Raw genomic sequence first — 24,859 nt, forward strand, 5'->3', positions numbered from 1 at the left:
CTTACATGCTTAATCTAGTACCAACTGCTTTACAGTAAGGTTTATTGCCATTACCCATCATTGTATCTGGCTTCGTCAAAAATCCTCCTCATATTTTGTCCACAAAAGGCAAGCATTTCTACCAGCACCGTTAGGTGGGGATTTCAGCTGACACACCCAGTTTAGTAGTGGAGACCATATGTATCATTAAGATTGAGAAGTGAATAGGAAAAATATCAGACATATTGATAGACACATGGATTACAGTCGAATAGTGTATATTTGGGAGGAGGTACATTTTTAATTCTAAAGGATTAAAGAGACGACTCTCCAGACTTGTGCACGTGTGGTAGTGGGTGATGTGGGGTGGGAGGTGGGGAAGTCAGTCTGAATAAAGTACTGAAAGCATGAAGGGATGCTAACACCTGACTAGGGAGCTAGAACAGAAAGCATAGAGGGTGGTGAGAACATCACGACAGATTTTACAGAGGGCCAGTCAAGGCTGTTTGCAAGGAAACCTGTATAACCAAAGCCAGTTCTTATTTGGAGACCAATTTCCCATATTCACTTGCTTTTGCCTCTTTGACTCTTTAAAGTTTCATTCTTTCTCTTTGAAAAAGTCACTTTTCATTAGGTAATACATTTACCTAGCTGTCCAGAGGCAACCAATATCTTTAGTTTTCCCAGAAATATGGATATAAAATCAAATATTCATTTTTAATTTCTTCCTCCCAAAACGGTAGTATACTAAATATATGGTTTTGCTTTTCTCGTTTAACAACGTATCTTAGAAAGAATTCCATACCAGTACAGACACAGTTTCTTTTTTAACAGCTGCACAGTACTCTACCGATGGGATACATCGTTCATTTAACCAGTGCCTAATTTATCCTAACCTCCATCTTGAGGTGGAGGCACCTTTTATTCCCCTTCCGCTTACAAAGTTACTTCCTGGGTGGACTACAGTCGTCAGCTTCAACAGAGTCTGGATCTCTGATAGCTAAAGACAGAGCAACTGATATATTTAAAATTCGGCTTGCTGAGGGGTGCCTGAGTGGCTCAGTCGGGTAAGCGTTCAACTGCGGCTCAGGTCATGATCTCACGGTTCATGAGTTCGAGCCCCGTGTTGGGCTCTGTGCTGACAGCTCAGAGCCTGGAGCCTGCTTCGGATTCGGTGTCTCCCTCTTTCTCTGCCCTTCCCCCACTCACCCTCTGTCTCTCTCTCTCTCTCTCTCAAAGATGAATAAACATTAAAAAAATATTTTTTTTAATTTGGCTTGCTGAAATTATATAAAAGGCGAAATACTGTCCACCTTTACAAGTGCTTTATGAAAGCTTCAGAGGCTTCTAAGGGCAGCAACCCTTAAAGTCCCCCCAAAAGCAGGGCTTGCAATAAATACTAGTCTCTATACTTCCTTAGTTGGTGGAATTTCTTTCTGATTCTTTTCCCAGTGGGATGGAATGTTGGCCCATTTTGTCCTTACTCATCTATTTATGTGGATTCGGGGCAGTTTATCCTATCCCCACACTCCTCTTTCTCCCACTGGTAATCATGAATCCCCAGAGCGGTGCTCTTCCTCCTTGGGGCACTTATATAATTTTACTAAATCACAATATATTCAAAGTAATGTAGTTAAGTCAGAATCAATCTTTAGAATTGCTAAGTGACTTTAAATTTGGGAAGATAAATGAAGTCTCTGCAGAGAAACTGCCTCATAAAGCAAATATTTCTTTCAGAACTTGAGCTTCCTTGCCTTCATCATGAATAATTTTAAACACTGATGACTTTGTCTTAAATGAATGGAATCCTGGCCAACATTCCTCTTCACATATAAATGTTTTTCACAAAATGCAATGATGAGCTGAAGCGCAGGGCTTGCCTCCCACAAACTTTAAGAGAATTTATAAAATAGGAGCTTTTTTCCACATAACCTGTTCCCCACACATCTTTGTGACATTCCTACTCCCGCTTTTATGCTACGCCTGTCTGGGGGATGTTCTCTCATATGGTTTGCTGTGAACTTTTCCCTATTTCCACTTTCACATATAAGCACTGAGTCTCCTACAAAATTCTCTAGGTTTCTCCAGCAGTGGGTGCCATGTACCAAAGAGAACAACGGTATGAAAGTCAGTGAACCCGAATCTCTGCTCTCAGTTTTGTGTCACACTAGCTGTGATCTGAGCAAGCCATTTCCTTCATGTGTAAATGAAGAGATAACAATAAAGGAAGGATTTATTTATATACTTTTTAAAAGTTTTTTATTTATTTTGAGAGAGAGCATGCGCATGAGGGGGAGAGAGAGAGACTGAGAGAGAGAGAGAGGGAGAGAATTCCAAGCAGGCTCTGCACGAGGGTCTCGAACTCACAAACTGAACCATGAGATTGTAACCTGGACTGAAACCAAGAGCCAGACACTTAACCGACTGGGCCACCCAGGTGCCCCCAAAGGAAGGGTTTAAATGATTTCCAAGCTCCCTCCTCACACTAAAATTTTATGGCTGCCATGTTATTTTTTAGATAACATGGCTTAAATCAGTTAAAATGTCCAGATCTTCAGAAGTCTTCAAAGAATGAACGTAAAGGTGTGAATTTCTGGAATTACGGCTGGTGTGGTGGGCAGAATTCTGAGACAGTCCTCAACATGCCCACCGTCTGGTATATATATATCCTCTCTAATCTCCTCTCCTTGAATGAGAGCAGGATCTGTGAATATAATGGGATACCACTTGTGGGATTAACTTACTTTATATGGAAAAGGTAATGGGATGGTCACTCCCAAGATTACAATTATACAATAAAAGAATGCAATTCAGCATACTGGGGAAAGAGAGTCTCTTGCTGGCTGTGAAGAAGTGAGCTACCATGTTGTGAGGGGAGGGGGTCACAGGGCAAGGAACTGCAGCGGCCCCCTGAGAGTGATCCCCAGCTGGCAGCCAGCAAGGAAAAGTCCTCCAGCCGAAAGAAACTGAATTCTGCCAAGAACCTAAAAAAGTGTAGAAGAGGGCCCTGACCGGCAGATGAGAACACAGCCCTTCTGACACCTGTTACACTTGAAACCTTGTTAGGACCCGAGCGGAGAAGCCAGCTGTGCTGTGCCCAGACTCTGACTCATAGAAACTGAGGTAATGAATAGGTGTTGTTTTAAGCTGCTAAATTTGTATTATTGTGTTATGCAGCACGAAAGCGAAGTGGAGAAGGTATTTGTGGTTGGGAATGTCCTTCTGAGGTTCCTGGAATCATACTTCATATACAGCTGTGCTCATTTTAGGGACCTTTTACAGAACTATCACTCTTCTGCAACTACTCTACCCAGTTCCACAAATTAGATCTTTAGATACACTGGCCAAAGTCTAATTAAGTTTTAAATTTCTTAACAAGAAAATAAATTAAAACTGTCACCCTGCTTTTGGGAATTGAACAGCACTGCTCTGATTTCCAATGTGACTGATAATTATGTTAGTTCATTTTCACACAAATTTGGATATAACTTTAGGCTATAACATGTCCATTAAAACATTACTACATTCAGTAAAAAACTGATTTAATTAGAGTGCAAGAATTTCAAATCTGGAAGAACTTTTGGAGATACTTAGTATCACTCTAACCTGAGGGTCAGAGAAGTGACTTGACCGTGGGATCAAGAAAATGAATGACATGGAAGGGTGATACAGTTCTCTACCACTCTCCCCATCATACTAGGCTTTTAATAGAGCATTTCCGCATCCTGTCCAGGATATGACCATTAGAATTAATTCATCTATTTATTCAACATTAAATGAACATCTACTATATATAAAGAATTGTTCTAGGATCAGAGCAGGACACAAAGATGTGGAAAACAAGGTTCATTGTCCTCAAAATTTTATGGTCTAGTGAAAACTCCCCCTTGAATGCTGAGGACAGTAGAGATGTTAACAGGGGTTAGATATTCCTAGGAAGAGAGAATTTAAGTAAGATTAATGCCTGCTGAAAGCAATGGTCTCAAGAATTTTGGGATGAATGATGAATCTTAGGAGAAGCTAATGACTTCTAAACTGATACGAATCTCAACGTTATTTATTTATTTATTTATTTATTTATTTATTTATTTATTGGGACAGAGAGAGACAGAGCATGAACGAGGGAGGGGCAGAGAGAGAGGGAGACACAGAATCGGAAACAGGCTCCAGGCTCTGAGCCATCAGCCCAGAGCCTGACGCGGGGCTTGAACTCACGGACTGCGAGATCGTGACCTGGCTGAAGTCAGACGCTTAACCGACTGCGCCACCCAGGCGCCCCTAAACTGATATGAATCTCAAAAGTGACTGAAAAAAGCAGTAGATACTACTTCCTAAGAGAACAAAAGTAAGCCCCATGAGTTCCTAGGGTAATCTTTTTATTTTTTATTTTTTTAACGTAGATTTATTTTTTAATTTTTAAAAGTTTATTTATTTTGAGAGAGAGAGAGGGAGAGAGAGCATGAGGGGCAGAGAGAGAGAGAATCCCAAGCAGGCTCTGTGCTGTCAGTGCAGAGCCCAATGCGGGGCTCCAACTCATGAACTGTGAGACCATTACCCGAGCCAAAATCAAGAGTCAGTCGCTTAACTGACTGAGACACCCAGGTGCCCCCTTTTTCTTTTTTGTTTAATAACTTTTTGCTCAGTTCCGATATTGGGATAGATTGTTTCCAGTCTATAAGCTCCTTAATAAGATAAACAGGCAGAAGAAAGACAATATCTAGGGGTTGAAAACCAGAACAGGCATCCAGGTACAGTTGTACTTTCAATCTGGTATACTAATACAGTATTGTCTCATTAATTGTCACAATAGCCCCAAAGTGATATTCTATTATCACCATTCTACAGATCAGGAAACTGAGGCTTTGAGAACTTAAGTTCAAGGCCACAAAGCTAATGAATAGCAGGGACTCAAACTCGAGTTCGAGTTTAAAACCAAAATTCATACTTCCAAATTTCATGCATATACTTAACTGTCGATAAATGCTAGATGTTAGGACAGTGTCTAAAAGTGTAACAAAGCATTGCCACACCAATGAGTAGAGGTGGTTATTAGAATCTGACAGGTCCACATCTGTATATCCTATGTTTCAATGTGGAGAACCAGCCAGTGTAGTATACACACACGTGTCCTCCTCTTCTGTTTTCTTGTTACATGACCTTATTTAAGTGACTTTAGGCTTCTGTGTGTTGGTTTCTTCATGAAGAGTAGTATGGTTAGAAAGGTGAAGAACACCTGTGTCTAGAAGACATTCCTATGTGGGGTAAGAAGCTAGATTAGACAACGACTCTAAGAGTCCATGTCACTATAAGGGATGCACTACAGATGTCAGAGGATGTCTGCAGAGCCTGGTCCTGAACAGACAAGACAACTGCAGGGGGAAAATGTCATGTCACATTTCATATTCGAGAGAAGGGCACTGACTCCAAAGTGCCATAGTTTACCAAAAGGACTGTGTTCTACTCTTAGTCAAAGGGAACTGGAAATAAATAGTCTAGACCCTGTCTTTCCTAAGCTACTTAAAAGGATGGTTCAAAATGGTGAAACTTCACTGCCTTCAGGGTTGTGTTTCAGCAAAGAGTTTCAAATTCCAGCAGCATTTTGGGAAATACTGAGAGACACCATGATGGTGTGGAAGGGATATACAGACTTTGGGATTAGAGAGGCCTGAGCTTGAATCCTGGCTCTATGTCCTTAGCTGGGTAACAATGAGCAAGCCGCTTTATTTTATATTTCCTTACCCACAAAATGGGGGATAATACCAACTACCTTTCAGGTCTTAAGGATTAAGAGAGATAATGTCCAAAAAGCACTTAGAGTTATGACTGGCAGACAGAAGCTGCAATGAAATGATAGTTGCTGTTAGTGTTCCAGATGCGTGATGGCCTTGTAGTCCTCAAAATGACAATGCTATAGGATTCTTAGGGCTCAGGAGAGAGTGGCAGCTTATCTGTTAAAGATAGTTGTTCAGAATACAGGAGTTTGTTGTGTGTTAGAATTTACTCCATTACTAATTTCTAACTTCCCCAACAACCCAGTAGGGACCTAAACACCAAAAGACTAAGATTCCTTTACTCATTCAAAATAATAGGCTCAAAGAATATCAAAGCCACAAAGATTCTTAAAGGTCATCTATGCCATCCAGGTCACTTTGGAGTAAAGGTAACTGAGATCATTTGATATGACTGATACTTCAAAAAAATACCTGGGGATGCAAAGAGCATCCTGTAGGAATTATGCTACAGGCTTTATTAGTTATTCTCTTGGCTGTCAGACAATAAGGTAAAATGTATGTATAGAATGACTATAAAAAATTAAGGACAGGGCACCTGGGTGGTTCAGTTGGTTGAGTGTCTGACTATGGCTCAGGTCATGATCTCATGGTTTGTGGGTTCGAGACCTGGGCTCGCTCCTCTCAGCGAAAGCTCACTTGGGATCCTCTGTCTCCCTCTCTCTCTGCCCCTCCGTCACTCACACTCTCTCTCTCAAAAAAGAAAAATTAAAAGAAATTAAGGGGGTGCCTAGGTGGCTCAATCGGTTAAGTGTCTCATCTTGACTTTGGCTCAGGTCACGATCTCATGGTTTGTGAGTTCAAGCCCTGCCTCAGGCTCTGTGCTGACAGTGTGGAGCCTACTTGGGATTCTATCTCCCTCCTTTTGCCCCTCCCCAGATTGCTCTCTATCTCTCTCAAAATAAATAAAAATAAACTTAAAAAAATTAAAAAAAAAATAAGGACAACCATGTCATAAATTATGATTTTCAATCCAAGTAGGGCATGAGTAGTAAAGCCCATGGACTATATTTGTGCGATTATTTTCCTGTGTTATAGTTCAAAGTACACAGGGGACACAACTGTACCTACAGGTTTACCAAATCTATAATATCCCGAGGTGCTCTATAATGGGGTTTCGCCATACCTGGAAACCTTTTATTCTCTTGGCAAGAGTTAGAATATTCTCTCTCTCTCTCTCTTTTTTTTTTTTTTTTTTTTTTATTAAGTGGGCTTCACACCCAACACGGGGTTTGAACTCATGACCCTGAGGTCAAGAGTCACGCGCTCCACCCACTGAGCCAGCCAGGCGCACCAAAAGTAAGAATATTTGACGTTATACAAACCATAGCTCATTCTAGAGCTCCAATTCAATTTCTAACTTTTCCATCAGAGGATGTCATCAGGGAAGAAGTCGTGTTCAGTTTTTCATTACCTTCTTCAGCAGAGTAGGTAAATCATTCAGACAGCACTCTGAGAGGTTATATATCTAATTTTATGCCCAGTATGTGCACGAATAAGCAATAGAACCACTTCCTTTTAAGTGCTAAACAAGAGATGACCTATTGTGGAGACACACACTATTTCATGGAAAAAGGTTCTTTCTTCAAATGGTCAGAATTCACCAAGGACATTTCACACTTGCCTGGGAGGTGTTATTCCCACATGGGCCACGCAGAACTAAAGAAAGAGCCTCAATGAAATTACTTATTTTTACTCTGGAGGGATTGGATCATGCCGTCATGTTGTGAATCTGTAGCTGCCACCCGCCTGGGTTCTCAAACTGTTCTGAAGACCATTAGCTCTGCAAGTTGTTAAAAGACATTTTGGAGCAAATCAAGTTTGGGAACTATGTGGCTCTCTTGGAGATTAATAATGCACATTAGCATATTAAAGAGTTGGCAGGAGTAGTGCTGCAGGAAGAAATTCTGCATTCTCCAAACTTACTTGAACCATGGAACTTTTTTTTTTTTTTTAAACCCACAGAACCATTAACATATTGCAGTAAATAGTGTTCTTCACAGTGCTGTTTGGGAAATTCTGTGCTAAATTATGTCTAAAGACAGGGTTGCAAGCTCTAAAATAGCCAAGGAAGAGACAGTGCCAGGGCCTCTAAAAGGTGCCAATTTCTGAAGGTCCTAACCTTTTGGGAAAAAATGAAGGCAGCTGAGACTATGAGCCGCAGGCAGACCAAAGTATCTTGTCTCTACCCCTGACCCACTCTTTCCCCACTCCTGGTATGGTGGGGAAAGTATTAAAAGTATCCACGTTCAACCTTATGGCTAATCATGACTTATCACACCAAACTGGCAAAGCTTGTATACTTACCGTTCTCCTCTACAAAACTTCGAGCTTCTCGAGGGTAGAACCCAGCACAGTATCTGTGCTGCTAGTTGAACAAGTGGACAAACCACACCTAACTGGTTTACATCAACTTCATAATGAAAGCAGCTGACGTTTATTAAACAGTCACTGCATGATAGGTACAAGTTTAATAACCTATGAGGTAGGTGTCATTATCCTGATTTTTAAAAACATAGAGACTGAATTTAGAAAATGCCCAGAGCAACTCAGCTAGCTTAATGATGGAGCTGAGCTTAAAACCCAGACAATATGACTTCAGAACCTGTGTTCTTAACCACGACACTTTTCTACCCTTCGTCCAAGTTTCGTCTTAGCAGTAAAATCACATGATTCTGCAGAGGGAGAATTCGGGTAGAGCTCAAACCAGTGGAAACATCACTAGTAGGACTGCCAGGATTAGGAAGGTTTGAAAGCAAAGGGGAAAGTACAAGGAAAGGCTACTGAGGATAGGCACATCTGGCAGGGTGAGGGAACTTGGCAAGGATGGCTGAACACACACTAGTCTTTCCATGCACGTGCTGGTACATAAACAGTTAACATGACTGGTATCACCCCTTTAGGTGTCCAAGAAGGTGAAATATATGCCAAATCTAAAAGATAGGGATTACAGAAGAACGCAATGAATTAATATAGCATGAGTTTGCTCTCTGGGTCTATTGTGAAAGTTGAGGGTTTATTGGCTCGAGATCCAATGTCTTATTTATATCCATCAATATGTTTATTAACTTATTCATTTATTGGTCAAATATGTGTAAAATGTATACTGTATCCCAGGTATTGTCCTAGGCATAGGGAATATATCCATGAACAAGACAGATAAGCATGCTAATAAGCAGAGTCAGATAACAAAACACATAAACACACGAGAAAATATCAAGTAGTGACAATTACTATGACACAGGCTGATGGAGTTACTTTAGAATGGGAAGGAAGTGAGTTATATGAAAACTGAATCACAGGGGCCCAAAGACACAGAGATCACGGGAAAGAGCACTTGAGGTGAAGGAACAGCTATAACAAAGGCCTTCAGGTGGGAATGAACTTGGTATATTTAGAAAATAAACAAAGAACAATGTGGAGGGGAGTGAACTGAGAAGAAAGTGATATTTGATGGACTCAGAGAGTATACAAGGGCCATGACATATGGAACCCTGTCAGACTGGATAGACAGACTAGGGCTTTAGCAGGGGAGATGGAGAAATGGAGTCAGAGGCAGGATATGCTTTGGAAGTAGAGAGACAAAGATTTAGTGAAAAAATGAATGTGGGGAGAGAGAGCAAGAAACCAAGGATAATGCAGTTTTTTTTTTTTTTTTTTAGCTTCTGGATAGGTGGTGAATAATTCAGTAAGTATTTATTGAGCACCTATCATATAAAATATATTGTCGTTAGTGGTCTCTGTCTGATTAGCCATATTTGTGGAAATTAAAGTCTTTGTCCATAATTTATGGATAGGAATTGATGATAATAGTAAAGGCAGAAGATTTTAGGCTAATGCCTCTTTTTTTTTTTGTTTTAAATTATAAGAACAACAGACAATATAGTTAGTGTTTATAATTTATGTGGAATAGTTAGGGAAGGCCTCTCTGAGGAAGTGACATTTGAATTGAGACTTGAAAGCTAAATAGAAGTTACCCAGGTAAACAGCATAATTAGGTTTCTAAAAAAATTTAAGCTTTCAAACAGACAATACAAATATTCTCAAAGTAATTTAAATTCACTGCGTCCCCCGTCCCCCCCCAACCGTTTTGTTTTTACTTTGTGGACTACATATGGGTGATATTTAGTTCTTGGTAGTTACAGTGGGTTGAATAATGACCCCCTAAAAGATATGTCCACATCTTAACCCCTAGAATTTGTGAATGTGACTCTGTTTGGAAGGAGGGTCTTTGTAGATGTAATTAAATTAAAGATCTTGAGATGAGATCTGGGCTAAGAATTACCCAAGTGGGCCCTAAATCCAATGACAAGTGCCCTTTCAAGAGATATACGGAAGAAAGATATGGAAGGAGAAGGAGGGGAAGGCTATGTGAAGACAAGCCAAGGAGTGACCAGAACCGCAATCAACCAGAAAAGGCAAGGAAGGACTCTCCCCTAGAGCCTTCAGAGGGAGCATGGCTCTGCTAACATCTTGACTTTGGATTTGTGGCCTTCAGAACTGTGGGAGAGTAAGTTTCTGTTTTTTAAATCCCCATGTTTGTGGTAATTTGTTATGGCAGCCCTAGGAAATGAATTCACTTGGCTTCTCCCTGCTACTTAGTATGAATCTAGGCCAGTTTCTCCTAGATAGCTATCGTTTTGCACTCAGGGATCCAAAGTTACATAGATAAAACAAACCAAGAAGTCAGAACAAATGCTAAATATCATACATCTCAAAGCCAAACATATATCTGGATGTTAGATGTGACTGTATAATTTGTAATACTGCCTCTATTAAATAGCAAGGATAATGAGGCATGGATTATATGGAGACTATACATCCCAGGAAATGGCCTGAAGTCATTTGAAAGAAACACTATTTTTTTTTTTAACCACTAGGTTGAACTTTCCTTTGCCACCACTACTCTGAATCATTCTATTTTATATACCATATAATTTTAACACAGACAGTGATTCATCCTAGATAACTGTTCTTTAAAGCAATTCTACTGTCTTTAGTTGAGCTCTTCAAAAAAGGCATGCAAATATAAAGAGGAACTTATTAATTTTTATTTTACAATAAGTGATCACTTTAAGTCTTCTATCTTTGGATAGTCAGATGCTGTCCGATCCGTTTTGTGAAACAGAGCAATAGAACCAAAGCTATTCTGGAGAAATAACCCTGTGGTATTACACATACATACATACCCTCCGTGATATCATTAATTTTTTTCAAGGGATTCTACAAAAGGCAGAAGAGGTATTATTTTAAATAAACAAAAAAGCAAATAAGCAACTGTTTTTCAAAAAAGCTGTGGATTATGGGGAGCCTGGGTGGCTCAGTCGGTTAAGCATCCAACTTTGGCTCAGGTCATGATCTCGGGGTTCGTGAATTCAAGCCCTGCATCGGGTTCTGTGCTTACAGTTCACAGCCTGGAGCTTGTCTCGGATTCTGTGTCTCCCTCTCTCTCTCTGCTCCTCCCCCACTTGGGCCTGGTCTCTTTCTCAAAAAATAAAATAAACAAACAAAAAAAGCTGTGAGTTAAGAAAATGAAGTAAAAGGATTCAGTTTGGAAAGGAAGAAGTAAAATAATCTCCATTTGCAGATGGCATCATCTTATATTAGAAAATCTTAAGGAATCCACCAAAAAGTGCCGAATAAGCAAGACTGTGTTTATAAAACCTCAGTCAGTGTTTTGGAGAGGTTTAAAACTTACACATTGTAGTACCCAACAGTGAAATAAAGACATTGTCAGATCAACCAAATCTAAGAGAATTCATTGCTAGTAGATCTGTACCACAAGGAATGACTAAATAAGTTCTTCATACTGATAAGAAGTGGTATCAGATAAAAACTTAGATACTCAGGAATAAATGAAAAGTACTCAAAGTGGTAAATATGAGTAAATGGTAAAAGTGGATAAGTATAAAAGATTATTTTTCTCCTAATTTCTTAAAACTGTTCAAAGCAAAAATCCTCATGTTGTATTGTAGGGATTATGACATACACAGATGAAATACAAATGACAACTAAAGCATGAAACATAGGGCCATGGTAAATAATGGAACAGTATTATTGCAAGTTCCTTTTTTTTTTTTTTTTTTTTTTGAGAGAGAGAAAGTGCATGCACATGCGCATGGTGCAAGCATGAACGGAGGAGGGGCAGAGGGAGAGAAAGAATCTTACACAGTCTCCATGCCCAGCACGGAGCCTGATGTGGGGCTCAATCTCCCGACCACCTCACGACCCTGAGATCACAACATGAGCTGAAATCAAGAATTGGGACACTTAGCCAACTGAGCCACCCAGGCGCCCCTAACGTTTCACTTGAAGTGGCACAATATTAACTTTAAGTGAACCGTGAAATGTTATAATTTCTAGAGAAACCATTAAGATAAAAAATGCAAAGAGATATATATATACACCTAAAAGGCCAGGAGGTCCAACAATATGTCTAGAAGTGGTGCACTCTAAAGACACAGATTAAGTGCAACGCAAAAGAAGACATATCATGCAAATAATAACCATAAAAAAAGCTGGAGCAATCATACCAATATCAGAAAAAGCAAATTTCCAGAAAAGGAGTCTTACTAAAGATAAAGGGGGAACATTTCTAATGATAATAGGAACGATTCATCAGGAAAGCATAATAATCCTAATCAATGTGTGTGTACACTTAATGCCAGAGCTCAAAATTCAGGATGCGAAGACTGACATCACTTAAAGGAAAAATGGACAAATCCACACATTATCAGTGGAGATTTTTTTTCTTTTCTTTTCTTTTCTTCCTTCCTTCCTTCCTTCCTTCCTCCCTCCCTCCCTTCTTTCCTCCCTCCCTCCTTTCCTTCCTTCCTTCCTTCCTTCCTTCCTTCCTTCCTTCCTTCCTCCCTCCCTCCCTCCCTCCCTTCTTTCCTTCCTTCCTTCTTTCCTCCCTTCCTTCCTTCCTCCCTCCCTCCCTTCTTTCCTCCCTTCCTTCCTTCCTTCCTTCCTTCCTTCCTCCCTCCCTCCCTTCTTTCCTCCCTCCCTCCCTCCCTCCCTCCCTCCTTTCCTTCCTTCCTTCCTTCCTTCCTTCCTTCCTTCCTCCCTCCCTCCCTCCCTTCTTTCCTTCCTTCTTTCCTCCCTTCCTTCCTTCCTCCCTCCCTCCCTTCTTTCCTCCCTTCCTTCCTTCCTTCTTTCCTTCCTTCCTCCCTCCCTCCCTCCTTTCCTCCCTCCCTTCCTTCCTTCCTTCCTTCCTTCCTCCCTCCCTCCCTTCTTTCCTCCCTCCCTCCCTCCCTCCCTCCCTTCTTTCCTTCCTTCCTTCCTCCCTTCCTTCCTTCCTTCCTTCCTCCCTTCCTTCCTTCCTCCCTCCCTCCCTTCTTTCCTCCCTCCCTTCCTTCCTTCCTTCCTTCCTTCCTTCCTTCCTTCCTCCCTCCCTCCCTTCTTTCCTCCCTCCCTCCCTCCCTCCCTTCTTTCCTTCCTTCCTTCCTCCCTTCCTTCCTTCCTTCCTTCCTCCCTTCCTTCCTTCCTCCCTCCCTCCCTTCTTTCCTTCCTTCCTTCCTCCCTTCTTTCCTTCCTTCCTTCCTCCCTTCCTTCCTTCCTCCCTCCCTCCCTTCTTTCCTCCCTTCCTTCCTTCCTTCCTTCCTTCCTCCCTCCCTCCCTTCTTTCCTCCCTCCCTCCCTCCCTCCCTTCTTTCCTCCCTCCCTTCCTTCCTTCCTTCCTTCCTCCCTTCCTTCCTTCCTCCCTCCCTTCTTTCCTCCCTCCCTCCCTTCCTTCCTTCCTTCCTTCCTACCTTCCTTCCTTCCTCCCTCCCTTCTTTCCTCCCTCCCTCCTTTCCTTCCTTCCTTCCTTCCTTCCTTCCTTCCTCCCTCCCTCCCTCCCTTCTTTCCTTCCTTCTTTCCTCCCTTCCTTCCTTCCTCCCTCCCTCCCTTCTTTCCTCCCTTCCTTCCTTCCTTCTTTCCTTCCTTCCTCCCTCCCTCCCTCCTTTCCTCCCTCCCTTCCTTCCTTCCTTCCTTCCTTCCTCCCTCCCTCCCTTCTTTCCTCCCTCCCTCCCTCCCTTCTTTCCTTCCTTCCTTCCTTCCTTCCTTCCTCCCTTCCTTCCTCCCTCCCTTCTTTCCTCCCTCCCTTCCTTCCTACCTTCCTTCCTTCCTCCCTCCCTCCCTTCTTCCCTCCCTCCCTCCTTTCCTTCCTCCCTTCCTCCCTCCCTCCCTTCTTTCCTCCCTCCCTTCCTTCCTACCTTCCTTCCTTTCTCCCTCCCTCCCTTCTTCCCTCCCTCCCTCCTTTCCTTCCTTCCTTCCTTCCTATCTTCCTTCCTTCCTCCCTCCCTCCCTTCTTTCCTCCCTCCCTCCCTCCCTTCTTTCCTTCCTTCCTTCCTTCCTCCCTTCCTTCCTCCCTCCCTTCTTTCCTCCCTCCCTTCCTTCCTTCCTTCCTCCCTCCTTCCCTTCTTTCCTCCCTCCCTCCTTTCCTTCCTTCCTCCCTCCCTCCCTCCCTCCCTCCCTCCCGCCCTTCTTTCCTTCCTTCCTTCCTTCCTTCCTTCCTTCCTTCCTTCCTTCCTTATGCTTCATGAATTTACATGTCATCTTGCACGGGGGCCACGCAAACCTTCTCTGTATTGGTCTAATTTTAGTGTATGTGCTGAGGAAGCAAGCACGATATGTGGAGATTTTAACATCCTTCTCTCACTAACTGAAAGAGCAACTAGACAAAGAAGTCAGTTAGAAGATCTGAATACTATCAACCACCTTGACCTGACATTTTTACAACACTATACTCAAAAGTGCAGAATATACTTTTTCCAAATGTATTGAAACGTTCTTCAAAAAACTGACTATATCTGGGGCCCATAAAACAAGTTTCAATCAATTTTAATATTTATTTTTGAGAGAGAGACAGAGTGTGAGGGGGAGAGGGGCACAGAGAGAGGGAGACACAGAATCTGAACCAGGCTCCAGGCTCTGAGCTGTCAGCACACAGCCCAATGTGGGGCTTGAACTCAAATTGTGAGATCATGACCTGAACCCAAGTCGCATGTTTAACCGACTGAGCCACCCAGGAGCCCCAGTGTTTGAAATTTTTCATAATAAAATGTTGGGGGAAAAGTAGTGTTTTCACTTCCCCTGCTCTCTCACATTGCCTGTACTAACTTGAGCTGACTGTGTAGGAGGTAAGCCAATAGGGGGTGCTATTCTGAGCCACAATTTTATCTTAAAAACAAAGCCAAAAAACCCAAGTTAACACAAGAAATAAACCAAACCATTGCTTCCCACCAAAGAATGAATTGAAACGCATGCTGACTTAGTTTCACAATATGTATATCATGACTCTGGCTCCAGTGAGAGAAGTTCCAAAGTCTCTAAAGATGGGCATCTGCCTTGACTGTGGCCTTTAGCACAAGAAAATACATTTGCTGAGCTTGGTCGCTCAGGGTGAAATGCAAGGCTCATCCAATGGCAACAAAACAAAACAAAACAAAAATCAACAACAATTGTCAAGAAAAACTCACACGTCACAGTTAAGGAGGGGTAGTCACCTAACAGATTACAGATTCAATATTTATACCTTCAAGAAAAAACTTCTGGGTCTCATTACCTTTATCAAGAGATGCCCCGGCCATATGGTAAAAGCTTAATGCAGTGTCCACATCATTGATATTCTTTAGGAAAGTAAAGAAGTTTTCCACTTCCTGAAATGTCAGACCCTGAAAGAAGAGAGACAGCAAGATAAGGCAGGAACCTGTAACAAAAAGCAGCACAAAATGCAGAGCACTAGGTGGTTATTCATGTCTACAAATCAGAAGTTTATGCTATGTTTCAGGTACCTGGGTGGCTCAGTCAGTTAAGCGTCTGACTCTTGATTTTGACTCAGGTCATGATCCCACAGTTGTGAGATCAAGCCCCATGTCAGGCTCCGTGCTGAGCATGGAGTCTGGTTAAGATTCTCTCTCTCCCTCTTGCCTTTGCCCCTCTCCCTCACTTGTGTGCATATGCTCTCTCTCTCTTAATACATAGATTAAAAAAACAAAACAAAACAAAACAAAACTATGCTATGTCTAGAACAGAAACTGAATAAATTAGTCAAAGAATGCCAAATTTGTATAGGGAACACAACTCTAGAATTCTACCCTGAAAAAGGCAAGCTGGCTAATTGCTTTCCCCTCCCGTGTAAAATCCGACGTGAAGCTGTTTACAGTGTTGGCTGGACATCTTTACTAAAAATATTTCTAACTGTGCCCTCCAATTAGTCACAATATCTATTATGACACTTCTTAAATGAGCTCTAGCCCCTGGATCTGTTACATGTTATTTTAAGTTGTACTAGAATCAGGATGTCCATTTCAATAATCTACCCTTAGGCCAGCTAAGCTTTTTGAGGCTTAAGCCAATTAAAAAATCACCAAAGTCAGTGATATGCAGGGGAACGGTTTCAGGATTTAGCAGAACCCAAGCAATTGGGAAGCTGTTCATTATGTCAATCTAAAAGCTACTAACGAAGCAATTTGCCACTTAACTTTAATCGGATGAAATTTTCTGAATGGAGCTCTTTTCAAAAGCTGCTCCAAGATTTGCTGATCTCTGATGGGACTTTCTCTGATGGCTCAAGAGAGAGTAGTTGTATAACTAGGCCCAAGGGAGTCTCCCTTACAGGGTGGAGGATTTGTCCTCTTTGGCCATTTCCCACTTCTCACACATCACGCTGTGATGGAAATGAATAGTTTCTAAGAAGTGGGTAACACTGGGGAGACATCAAGGTGAATGCCTTTTAATGAAGCATCAGATCCTTAAAGGGACCGCTGATGTTGACTGGCTTCTACTTAGTGCTGCTCCCCTTCCAATTTCCATTTCCCCAAAATAGAGGGCCCAGAAATCCACATGGGGAACTCAGTAATAAGGAAACTTTAATATAGACAATATATAGTTCTTTCCTGGTATTCTCCCAACTCAGGTCAATGGTATCTTTCTCATTTTATCAATCAGACTAAGAACTAAAATACTGTATGTATAAATACGTCACACGATCTTTTATAATTTCCCTAGAACAACAGAAGTTAAAAAACTTTTTATTGTGGAATATGATGACCATATAGAAAGCTGAGTAAAACATAAGAGTACAACAAACTACAGGTATGCTGTTTTGAAGGGACACATGCACCCCAATGTTTATAGCAGCACTATCAACAACAGCCAAAGTATGGAAAGAGCCCAAATGTCCATCGATGGATGAATGGATAAAGAAGATATGGTATATATATACAATGGAGTATTACTTGGCAATCAAAAAGAATGAAATTTTGCCATTTGCAACTACGTGGATGGAACTAGAGGGTATTATGCTAAGCGAAATTCGAGAAAGACAGGTATCATATGACTTCACTCATATAAGGACTTTAAGATACAAAACAGATGAACATAAGGGAAGGGAAGCAAAAATAATACAAAAACAGGAGGGGGACAAAACATAAGAGACTCTTAAATATGGAGAACAAACAGAGGGTTACTGGAGGGGTTGTGGGAGGGAGGATGGGCTAAATGGGGAATCTACTCCTAAAATCATTGTTGCACTATATGATAACTAACTTGAATGTAAATTAAAAAAATAAATAAAACAAACAAAAAAACCCAGTGCTATTTTCAAATAAAGCCATATACAGCAACAACAACAACAAAAAGAGTACAACAAGCTGTTATAAAAATGAACACCCAGAGAACCTCCACTCAGGTCAAGGAAGAGACTATTCTCAGCATCCTGGAAGCCTTCCTCTCTCCCCTCAACATGTCCCTTTCTCAGTCGTAAGCCCCTTTTCCCAGTGTTAATTACTGTTCTGACTTTTAGGGGATTCATTTCTTTCTTTCTTTCTTTTTTTTTAAAAACACTATCTATTTACTATCTATTTATGCATCCTCAAACAGAAACAGTTTAATTATGCCTGTTTTGAACTTCAAAAATGGAATCATGCAGTACGCATTCTATTATATATGGCTTCTCTCTTTTAGATTTGTCTATGTTTTTGTATTCTGTAGTTAACTCACTTTTATTGCCATTAGTATTCTGTTAGGTGAATATACCACAGTTTTTAAAAATGTTTTCTTTTATTTTTGAGAGAAAGAGACAGAGTATGAGTGGGGGAGGGGCAGAGAGGGAGGACACAGAATCTGAAGCAGGTTCCAGACTCTGAGCTGTCAGCACAGAGCCCGATGCAGGGCTTGAACTCATGAACCATGAAATCATGACCTGAGCTGAAGTCAGATGCTTAACTGACTGGGCCACCCAGGCGCCCCTATACTACAGTTTTTTTATCCATTCTATTTGGTGTGTTTCCAGTTTTTGGCAATTTATGCAAAGTAGTACATCTGAATTTAAGCATGCATTCCAACATATATGGAGTACCTACTATGTACCAAGTTCCATAATTTTTGGCAGTGAACTAGAAGTAATTTTTCCCTAACTTGAGGCCATTCTTTTGGCCTTAACTTAGAGCATCCAGAGATAGGGCTTATTCCTTATACAAATGCCTTGGTATGCTATCTAATGTAAACACTAGGCTAGAATCAATCTTCTAGAGGGAAGTACAGGTTCTACAATATCTCCTGCTTGTGGATGGATGCCTAATACCGTCTCCTCTTCTCCTCCATCAGAAGACATGCAGTGGTGAAAAAAACCCAAGTGTCCATTGACGGATGAATGTATAAACAAAATGGAATATTAGTCACCATTAAAAAGGAGGAAATTCTGACATAAACTGCAATATGGATGAAACTTGAAGACATTATACCAAGTGAAATAAACCAGTCACAAAAGGTCAAATACTGTATGATTCCACTTATATGAGGTACCTAAATTATTTAAGTTTATAGAGACAGAAATGGGAATTTCTTTTTTTTTCTTTCTTCTTTCTTTTCCTTCCTTCCTTCCTTCCTTCCTTCCTTCCTTCCTTCCTTCCTTCCTTCCTTTTTTTTTTTTTTTTTTTTTAAATAATCTCTATGCCTAACATAGGGCTTGAACTCATAGCCCTGAGATCAAGAGTTAGGCACTCTGGGGAGCCTGGATGGCTCAGTTGGTTGAGTGTCCAACTCTTGATTTCAGGTCAGGTCATGATTTCGCAGTTCATGAGTTAGAGCCCCGCATGGGGTTCTGAGCTGACAGTATGGAGCCTGCTTGGGATTCTCTTTCTGCCCCTTCCCCACTCTCTCTGTCAAAATAAATAAATAAACTTAAAAAAAAAAAAAAAAAGAAAGAAAGAATTGCATGCTCTATTTACTGAGCCAGCCAAGGGCCCAGGGGAATTGTTGTTTAATGGGTACAGAGTTTCAATTTGGGAAGACAGAGAGTAGCGATGGTTGTATAACCGTATGAATGTACTTTTCAAGATTTTAAAAAATGTTCATTTATTTTAGAGAAAGAGAGAATATGAGCAGGGGAGAGGCAGAGAATGGGGCAGGGGGCAGAGGTTCTGGCATGAGCTTTGTGCTGACAACAGAGAGCCCGACGTGGGGCTCAAACTAACAAACCATGAGATAGTAACGTGAGCCGAAGTCGGATGCTTCATGGACTGAGACACCCAGGTGCCCCAGTATGAATGTACTTAATGCCACTGAACTGTACACTTAAAAATGGTTAACATAAAATTTCTAAAACAAAGGGCATGGTACAGGAAATGCGATCCCCTCTGACAAAAGCAAACTCTAATGTTTGCTACTTAATTTATCATGAAACATCAAATACAATAGGTCAAGGCCAGAATACTCATGCTGAGAATTATTTGAGGTCAGACAGTGAGAAAATCTGAATTGAATGGCTATTCATTTGATGATTTAGAAAAACAGTGGGATACACATCACATTATGGCATTATTAAATTGAAATATGTAACATTTTACCTTTTATTATATAGATTCAATAAAAATATTTATTGAGCACTTACTAACGACTCAGCACTATGCCAGGAACAGTGAGGGAAATAAAATTGCTTTGGACATGGGCCTTGATTTTATAGAGCTTACAATTTAGATAGGCTTCTTAAAGAAAAGATGACGCCAGTCATAAAATCCTTATTTCTTCATAACTATCTTAGTAAAAAATCCAAAGGGTTTTCTAGCAATAAAGCTAGAATAAGACTTTAACATGAGGTTCATGGATGGAAAGTGAAAGGATGTGCTTTCTGCAAATTGAGCTGTTCAGACTGGAAGGCAATAGTTGTGTACAGGCCACTGGCAGGTGACGTGACCTGTAGAATAGTAGGCAAGAGGAAATAACCTTCTCTTAGGCATGGCATCACAGGGAATTTCTTGACATACTATGGGGAAGTGGAAGAAGCAGGAGTTATTTTATTCTGGGTCCAACTGTTCAACAAACTGGTTATCTACCTTGGGAAAGATGGACTTATAGAAAACTGGGCTCTAAGGGCACCTGGGTGGCTCAGCTGGTTGAGTGTCCAACTCTTGGTTTTGGTGCAGGTCATGATCTCATGGTTCATGGGTCTGAGCCCTGCATCAGGCTCTGCACTGACAGTGTGGAGCCTGCTTGGGATTCTATCTCTCTCCCTTCCTCTCTGCCCCTTCTCTGGTCTCTCGCTCTCAAAATAAATAAAAATAAAACATTAAAAAAAAAACCCTGGGCTCTAGATGACTCAAAAAAAGGAGATAAGGCTAAAAAGAATGAAATCTTGCCATGTGCAACAATGTGGATGGAGCTAGAATATATTATTCTAAGTGAAATAAGTCAATCAAAGACAAATACCATATGATTTCACTCATATGTGGAATTTAAGAAACAAAACAGATGAACATATGGGAAGGGGGGAAGAGAGAAGAGAGGGAAACAAACCACAAGAGACTCTTAACAATAGAGAACAAACTGAGGGTTGATGGAGGGAGGTGGGTGATGGGTATGCAGGAGGGCACTTATTGTGATGAGCACTGGGTGTTGTATACAAGTAATGAATCACTGAATTCTACTCCTGAAACCAATATTGCACTGTATATTAACTAAAATTTAAATAAATATTTAAAAAGTGAATTTAACATTAGAAATTTGTTGAATAAGCAAATAGAATTGTCTTTCAAAACTAAGAGCAATTGATAAAATGTTTAGAAGAAAACATAAAAAAAATCTTCGTAACCTTGAGTAAGACAAAGAGTTCTTAGATATGATAGACACCAAGGGTTGCCTGGGTGGCTCAGGTGGTTAAGCACCCAACTCTTGATTTTGGCTCAGGTCATGGTCTCACAGTTTGTGGGATTGAGGCCCACATCAGGCTCTATGCTGACAGTGTGGAGCCTGTTTGGGATTCTCTCTCCTCTCTCTCTCTGCCCCTCTCCTGCTCACATTCTCTATCTGTCTCAAAATAAATACACTTAAAAAAAAAAGATATGACACCAAAAGTGCAATCCATAAAAGAAAAAAAAAACTGATAAGTTAGACTTCATCAAACTTAAAAACTTTTGTACTTCAAAATACTGAGAAAACAGACAAATCACAGACTGGGAGAAAATATTTAAAAATCACATATCTGATAAAGGATTTGTATCCAGAATGATTTAAAGAACTCTTACAGGGTGCCTGGGTGGCTCAGTTGGTTGAGCGTCTGACTTCGGCTCAGGTCATGATCTCACAACTTGTGGGTTCGAGCCCCGCGTCAGGCTCTGTGCTAACAGCTCAGAGCCTGGAGCCTGCTTCGGATTCTGTGTCTCCCTCTCTCTCTGTCCCTCCCCAACTTGTACTCTGTCTTCCTCTGTCTCTCAAAAATAAATAAATGTAAAAAAAAGATTTAAAGAACTCTTACAACTCTATAATGAGAAAATAAGAACACAATTAAAAAAAAATTTTTTTAACGTTTATTTATTTTTGAGACAGGGAGAGACAAAGCATGAACGGGGGAGGGTCAGAGAGAGAGGGAGACACAGAATCTGACACAGGCTCCAGGCTCTGAGCTGTCAGCACAGAGCCTGATGTGGGGCTCGAACTCACGGACCTCAAGATCATGACCTGAGCCGAAGTCTGACGCTTAACCGACTGAGCCATCCAGGCGCCCCAAGAACACAATTTTAAAAAGTAATTGAATAGACATCTTACCAAATAAGATATATGAACGGCTAAAAAGTTCATGAAACAATGCTCAGGATCATCAGTCATAGGGAAATGCAAATCAAACCACAATGAGAAACCACTACCTACCTATCAGAATGACTGTAATCAAACAGTAACAAGTGTTGGTGCAAATGTAGAGAAACTGGAAATGTAACATTGGACATCTACTTTGGAAAACAGTTCGGTGCTTTTGTTAAAGTCATTTTTTTCCATACAAGCCAGCCATTCTACTCCTGGGAATTTTCTTAAGAGGAATGAAAATAGGTCCACATAAAGACCTGTGCATGAATGTTCATAGCAGTTTTATTTACAGTGGCTGAACACTGGAAACAATTTAAATGTTCAACTGGTGAATGGGTAAACAAAATGTGGTACATCCATACAATGGAACAGTATTTACTGTATTCAGCAGTAAAACACAGCAATCAATACAAGCAACAGAATGTATGGATAAGCCTCAAAATATGATGAGAAGTAACAGAAGCCAGACACAAAAGACCGTATTATGTTACGAAAGCATTTACATGAATGTCCAGAAGAGACAAATCTGTGGAGACAGAGAAAAGGTGTATGGTTGTCTGGGGTGAGGGCAAAAATGGGGACTGACCACAAGGTAGCATAACAGATCTTTTCGGGGTGATGAAAATATTCTAAAACTGGATTGCGGTGATGATTGCATAACTCTGTAAATTTACTAAAAATCATTGAATTGCTCATTTAAAACAGGTGAGTTTTATGGTATATAAATTATACCTCAATAAAATTGTTAACAATATAAAATGCAGTTGGAATAGAAAGAGGGGTAAGGGATATGTGGCTTCCTCAGGAGTCAGCTGTTACCACTAGGTATCTCGTGCTGACAGGCCACGGGTGAGGGTAAACCCACTGTCACACATGATTCTCTTGCTTTGTCTTTTAATCAGTCATAGGTAATCCATCGCCAGGAATCAATCCACTTGCCCGAATTCCCTCTATGGCCCACTGAAAAGATAAAATATTCTCCTTTTTCCTTCTTCTCCTTGTATGCTATCTTATCATTTATCATCTGCTCAGTCTTCTGCTTATTTGTTAAAAAATTATTTTTACAGCAGATAATATATGAATCTTATTAAATAGTAATATATAAACAGTACAAAGCAATTCTTCCTCTACCCTTGTCTTTCAATCTCCCTCTCTACGGGTGGTCACTGTCACCAATTTCTTGGTTATTCTTTCATAGGTGTTACTATGACTATCTTGCTCCAGTAAAGCATCTTCCCATTGCAAACCCCACAATTCTCTTCAACTGTTGCCTGGCAGTGGGGGGAAATCACACTGTTTCTATTGCTTACATTTCTGCAAATATATAGTCATCCTGAAACATCACTTTCTTCATGTGTTCATTCCTCCTCCTCACGAAATATCAATGATCTCTCACTGCCAACTGGATAAACCCAACTTCTTAGCCTCATATTCTAGGTCTTACACAAAATGCTTCCATAGATTACCTTTCTAGCCATCTCCTTAAGAGACCACAGGCTAGAGTCTAGCAATACACTGGCTTTCTTATTTCCTCAAAACCCTTGTCCTTATTCAAATTATGGCGAATAAGGAGGAGCATTAAATAGGCTCATTAGTAGGAAGATTATTGACTGTGGAATAAAACAAGTCCTGGCTTTGAATCCTGTTGCTACCTCTTAAGATGCTGTGTGATCTCAGGCAACTAAGGCTCTGAAAAGTATTTTTCATCTGAAAAATGGGGATTCTTTCCACCAAGCAGGATGTGATCATTAAGGAGAAGATAGGTAAAATGCCTGATACATAGCAAGTACTCAGTAAGTGGTAGGTTGAATCCTTAGCAGGCTGGCAGGCTCACTACCATAGAACCAATGGTAATGAGTTTATTCGATTAAGCTTTCAACTATACTCTCTTCTCTGGTATGTCTATGACCTTGAGGAATAGGAAAGAGAGACAAGTATACCTCTCATATACCTTTGAAGTATATGAAACTAATTGTGGGGGAAACCAGAAATATAATAGTGAAAAGTCCATAAATTCTCTTAATAGTCATTCACAGCTTAGTACTTCTTTGGGGGAAGGACAGGTTTCAAAGCTAATCAGTTAAACAAAGCTAATCAGTAGAGTTTCTACTCTTTTTAGTTGAATGGCCACACCTCAGGTGCTCTGCTTATGACTTTGACGGGCACCTAATAATTGGAGTTTTTCAAGCGCTATGCAGCAATGTTTCTAGAATCTGATATCCCATGACGACCACATTCTGGCTCAACTCTCAAATAGCTGTGAAAATAAGTGAATAGGAGAGCCCACATGAATATTATCTACAGATGACATGCAAAGTTAATAATCTAATAGTTTTATTATAACTGTTTGGCTAAGTACAAACCCTGCTTCATGGCTGGTAGCATTATTAGTAAGACTGATACAGACAGAAGGTTGCTGGCGATAGCGATCTAAGAGGAAACATGTAGCAAAAGCAAACTTTTTTAATAACTTCTGCTTGTCAAAATCCTACTCTGCTTTTAAGGCCAAGTTCAAATTGTATTGCCACCAAGAATCTCTTCTGTGGTTCTAATCTTTCTCACTGGTGCTCCCAAAAGGTCTCATAGCTTTATTGGGGCACTTAATACATTCACCAACGCATATGACAAACATTTGCCTATGCGACACTCACTGTACTGTGGACATGCAAAGACGAGTAAGACACTGCTCTTAAGAGGCCCAAAGTCAAGTGAGTTGCCCTCTATTATAATTATTTATGATCTGACTCCCTGCACTAGGAATATTAAATGCTAGGCGGCAGACTGGGTTTTGCTCATTACGGTATTCCTAATATCTGAAAGAGTGCTTTGCACATAGTGGTTGCTCAATAAGTACTGAATATGAAATTATATAGGTCTCTGTGTGTATATATATTTTTTCTTACTAAATTATTACAGACTATATATTTCTTGAGGATAGATGATGGTTTTTGTTTATCTTTTATCTTTCCTACAGCATCTGGCTTAGTGTCTTGCACAGAGCAATGTCTGACATTGAACTAAATGTAATTT

The 24,859-nt window shown here is 40.6% G+C and overlaps 1 protein-coding gene and 1 non-coding gene across 10 annotated transcripts in view; both read right to left on the bottom strand.

The window, feature by feature from the left end:
• MICU1 (mitochondrial calcium uptake 1) overlaps window positions 1–24,859 on the bottom strand; it is a 254,403-nt gene that overhangs the window by 10,878 nt on the left and 218,666 nt on the right. For all 9 annotated transcript variants that reach the window (XM_043596599.1, XM_043596597.1, XM_043596596.1 and 6 more), the window contains one exon: window positions 15,315–15,423. In XM_043596599.1, the coding sequence (XP_043452534.1) occupies window positions 15,315–15,423 (109 nt within the window). The remainder of the gene's footprint in view (window positions 1–15,314; window positions 15,424–24,859) is intronic.
• Window positions 14,271–14,376, bottom strand: LOC122493609. Its single transcript, XR_006299967.1, has one exon. It is a non-coding gene; the product is annotated as a U6 spliceosomal RNA (small nuclear RNA).

This window comes from Prionailurus bengalensis, chromosome D2 (assembly GCF_016509475.1).
Source record: "Prionailurus bengalensis isolate Pbe53 chromosome D2, Fcat_Pben_1.1_paternal_pri, whole genome shotgun sequence".
In the NCBI taxonomy this organism is placed as follows: domain Eukaryota; kingdom Metazoa; phylum Chordata; class Mammalia; order Carnivora; family Felidae; genus Prionailurus; species Prionailurus bengalensis.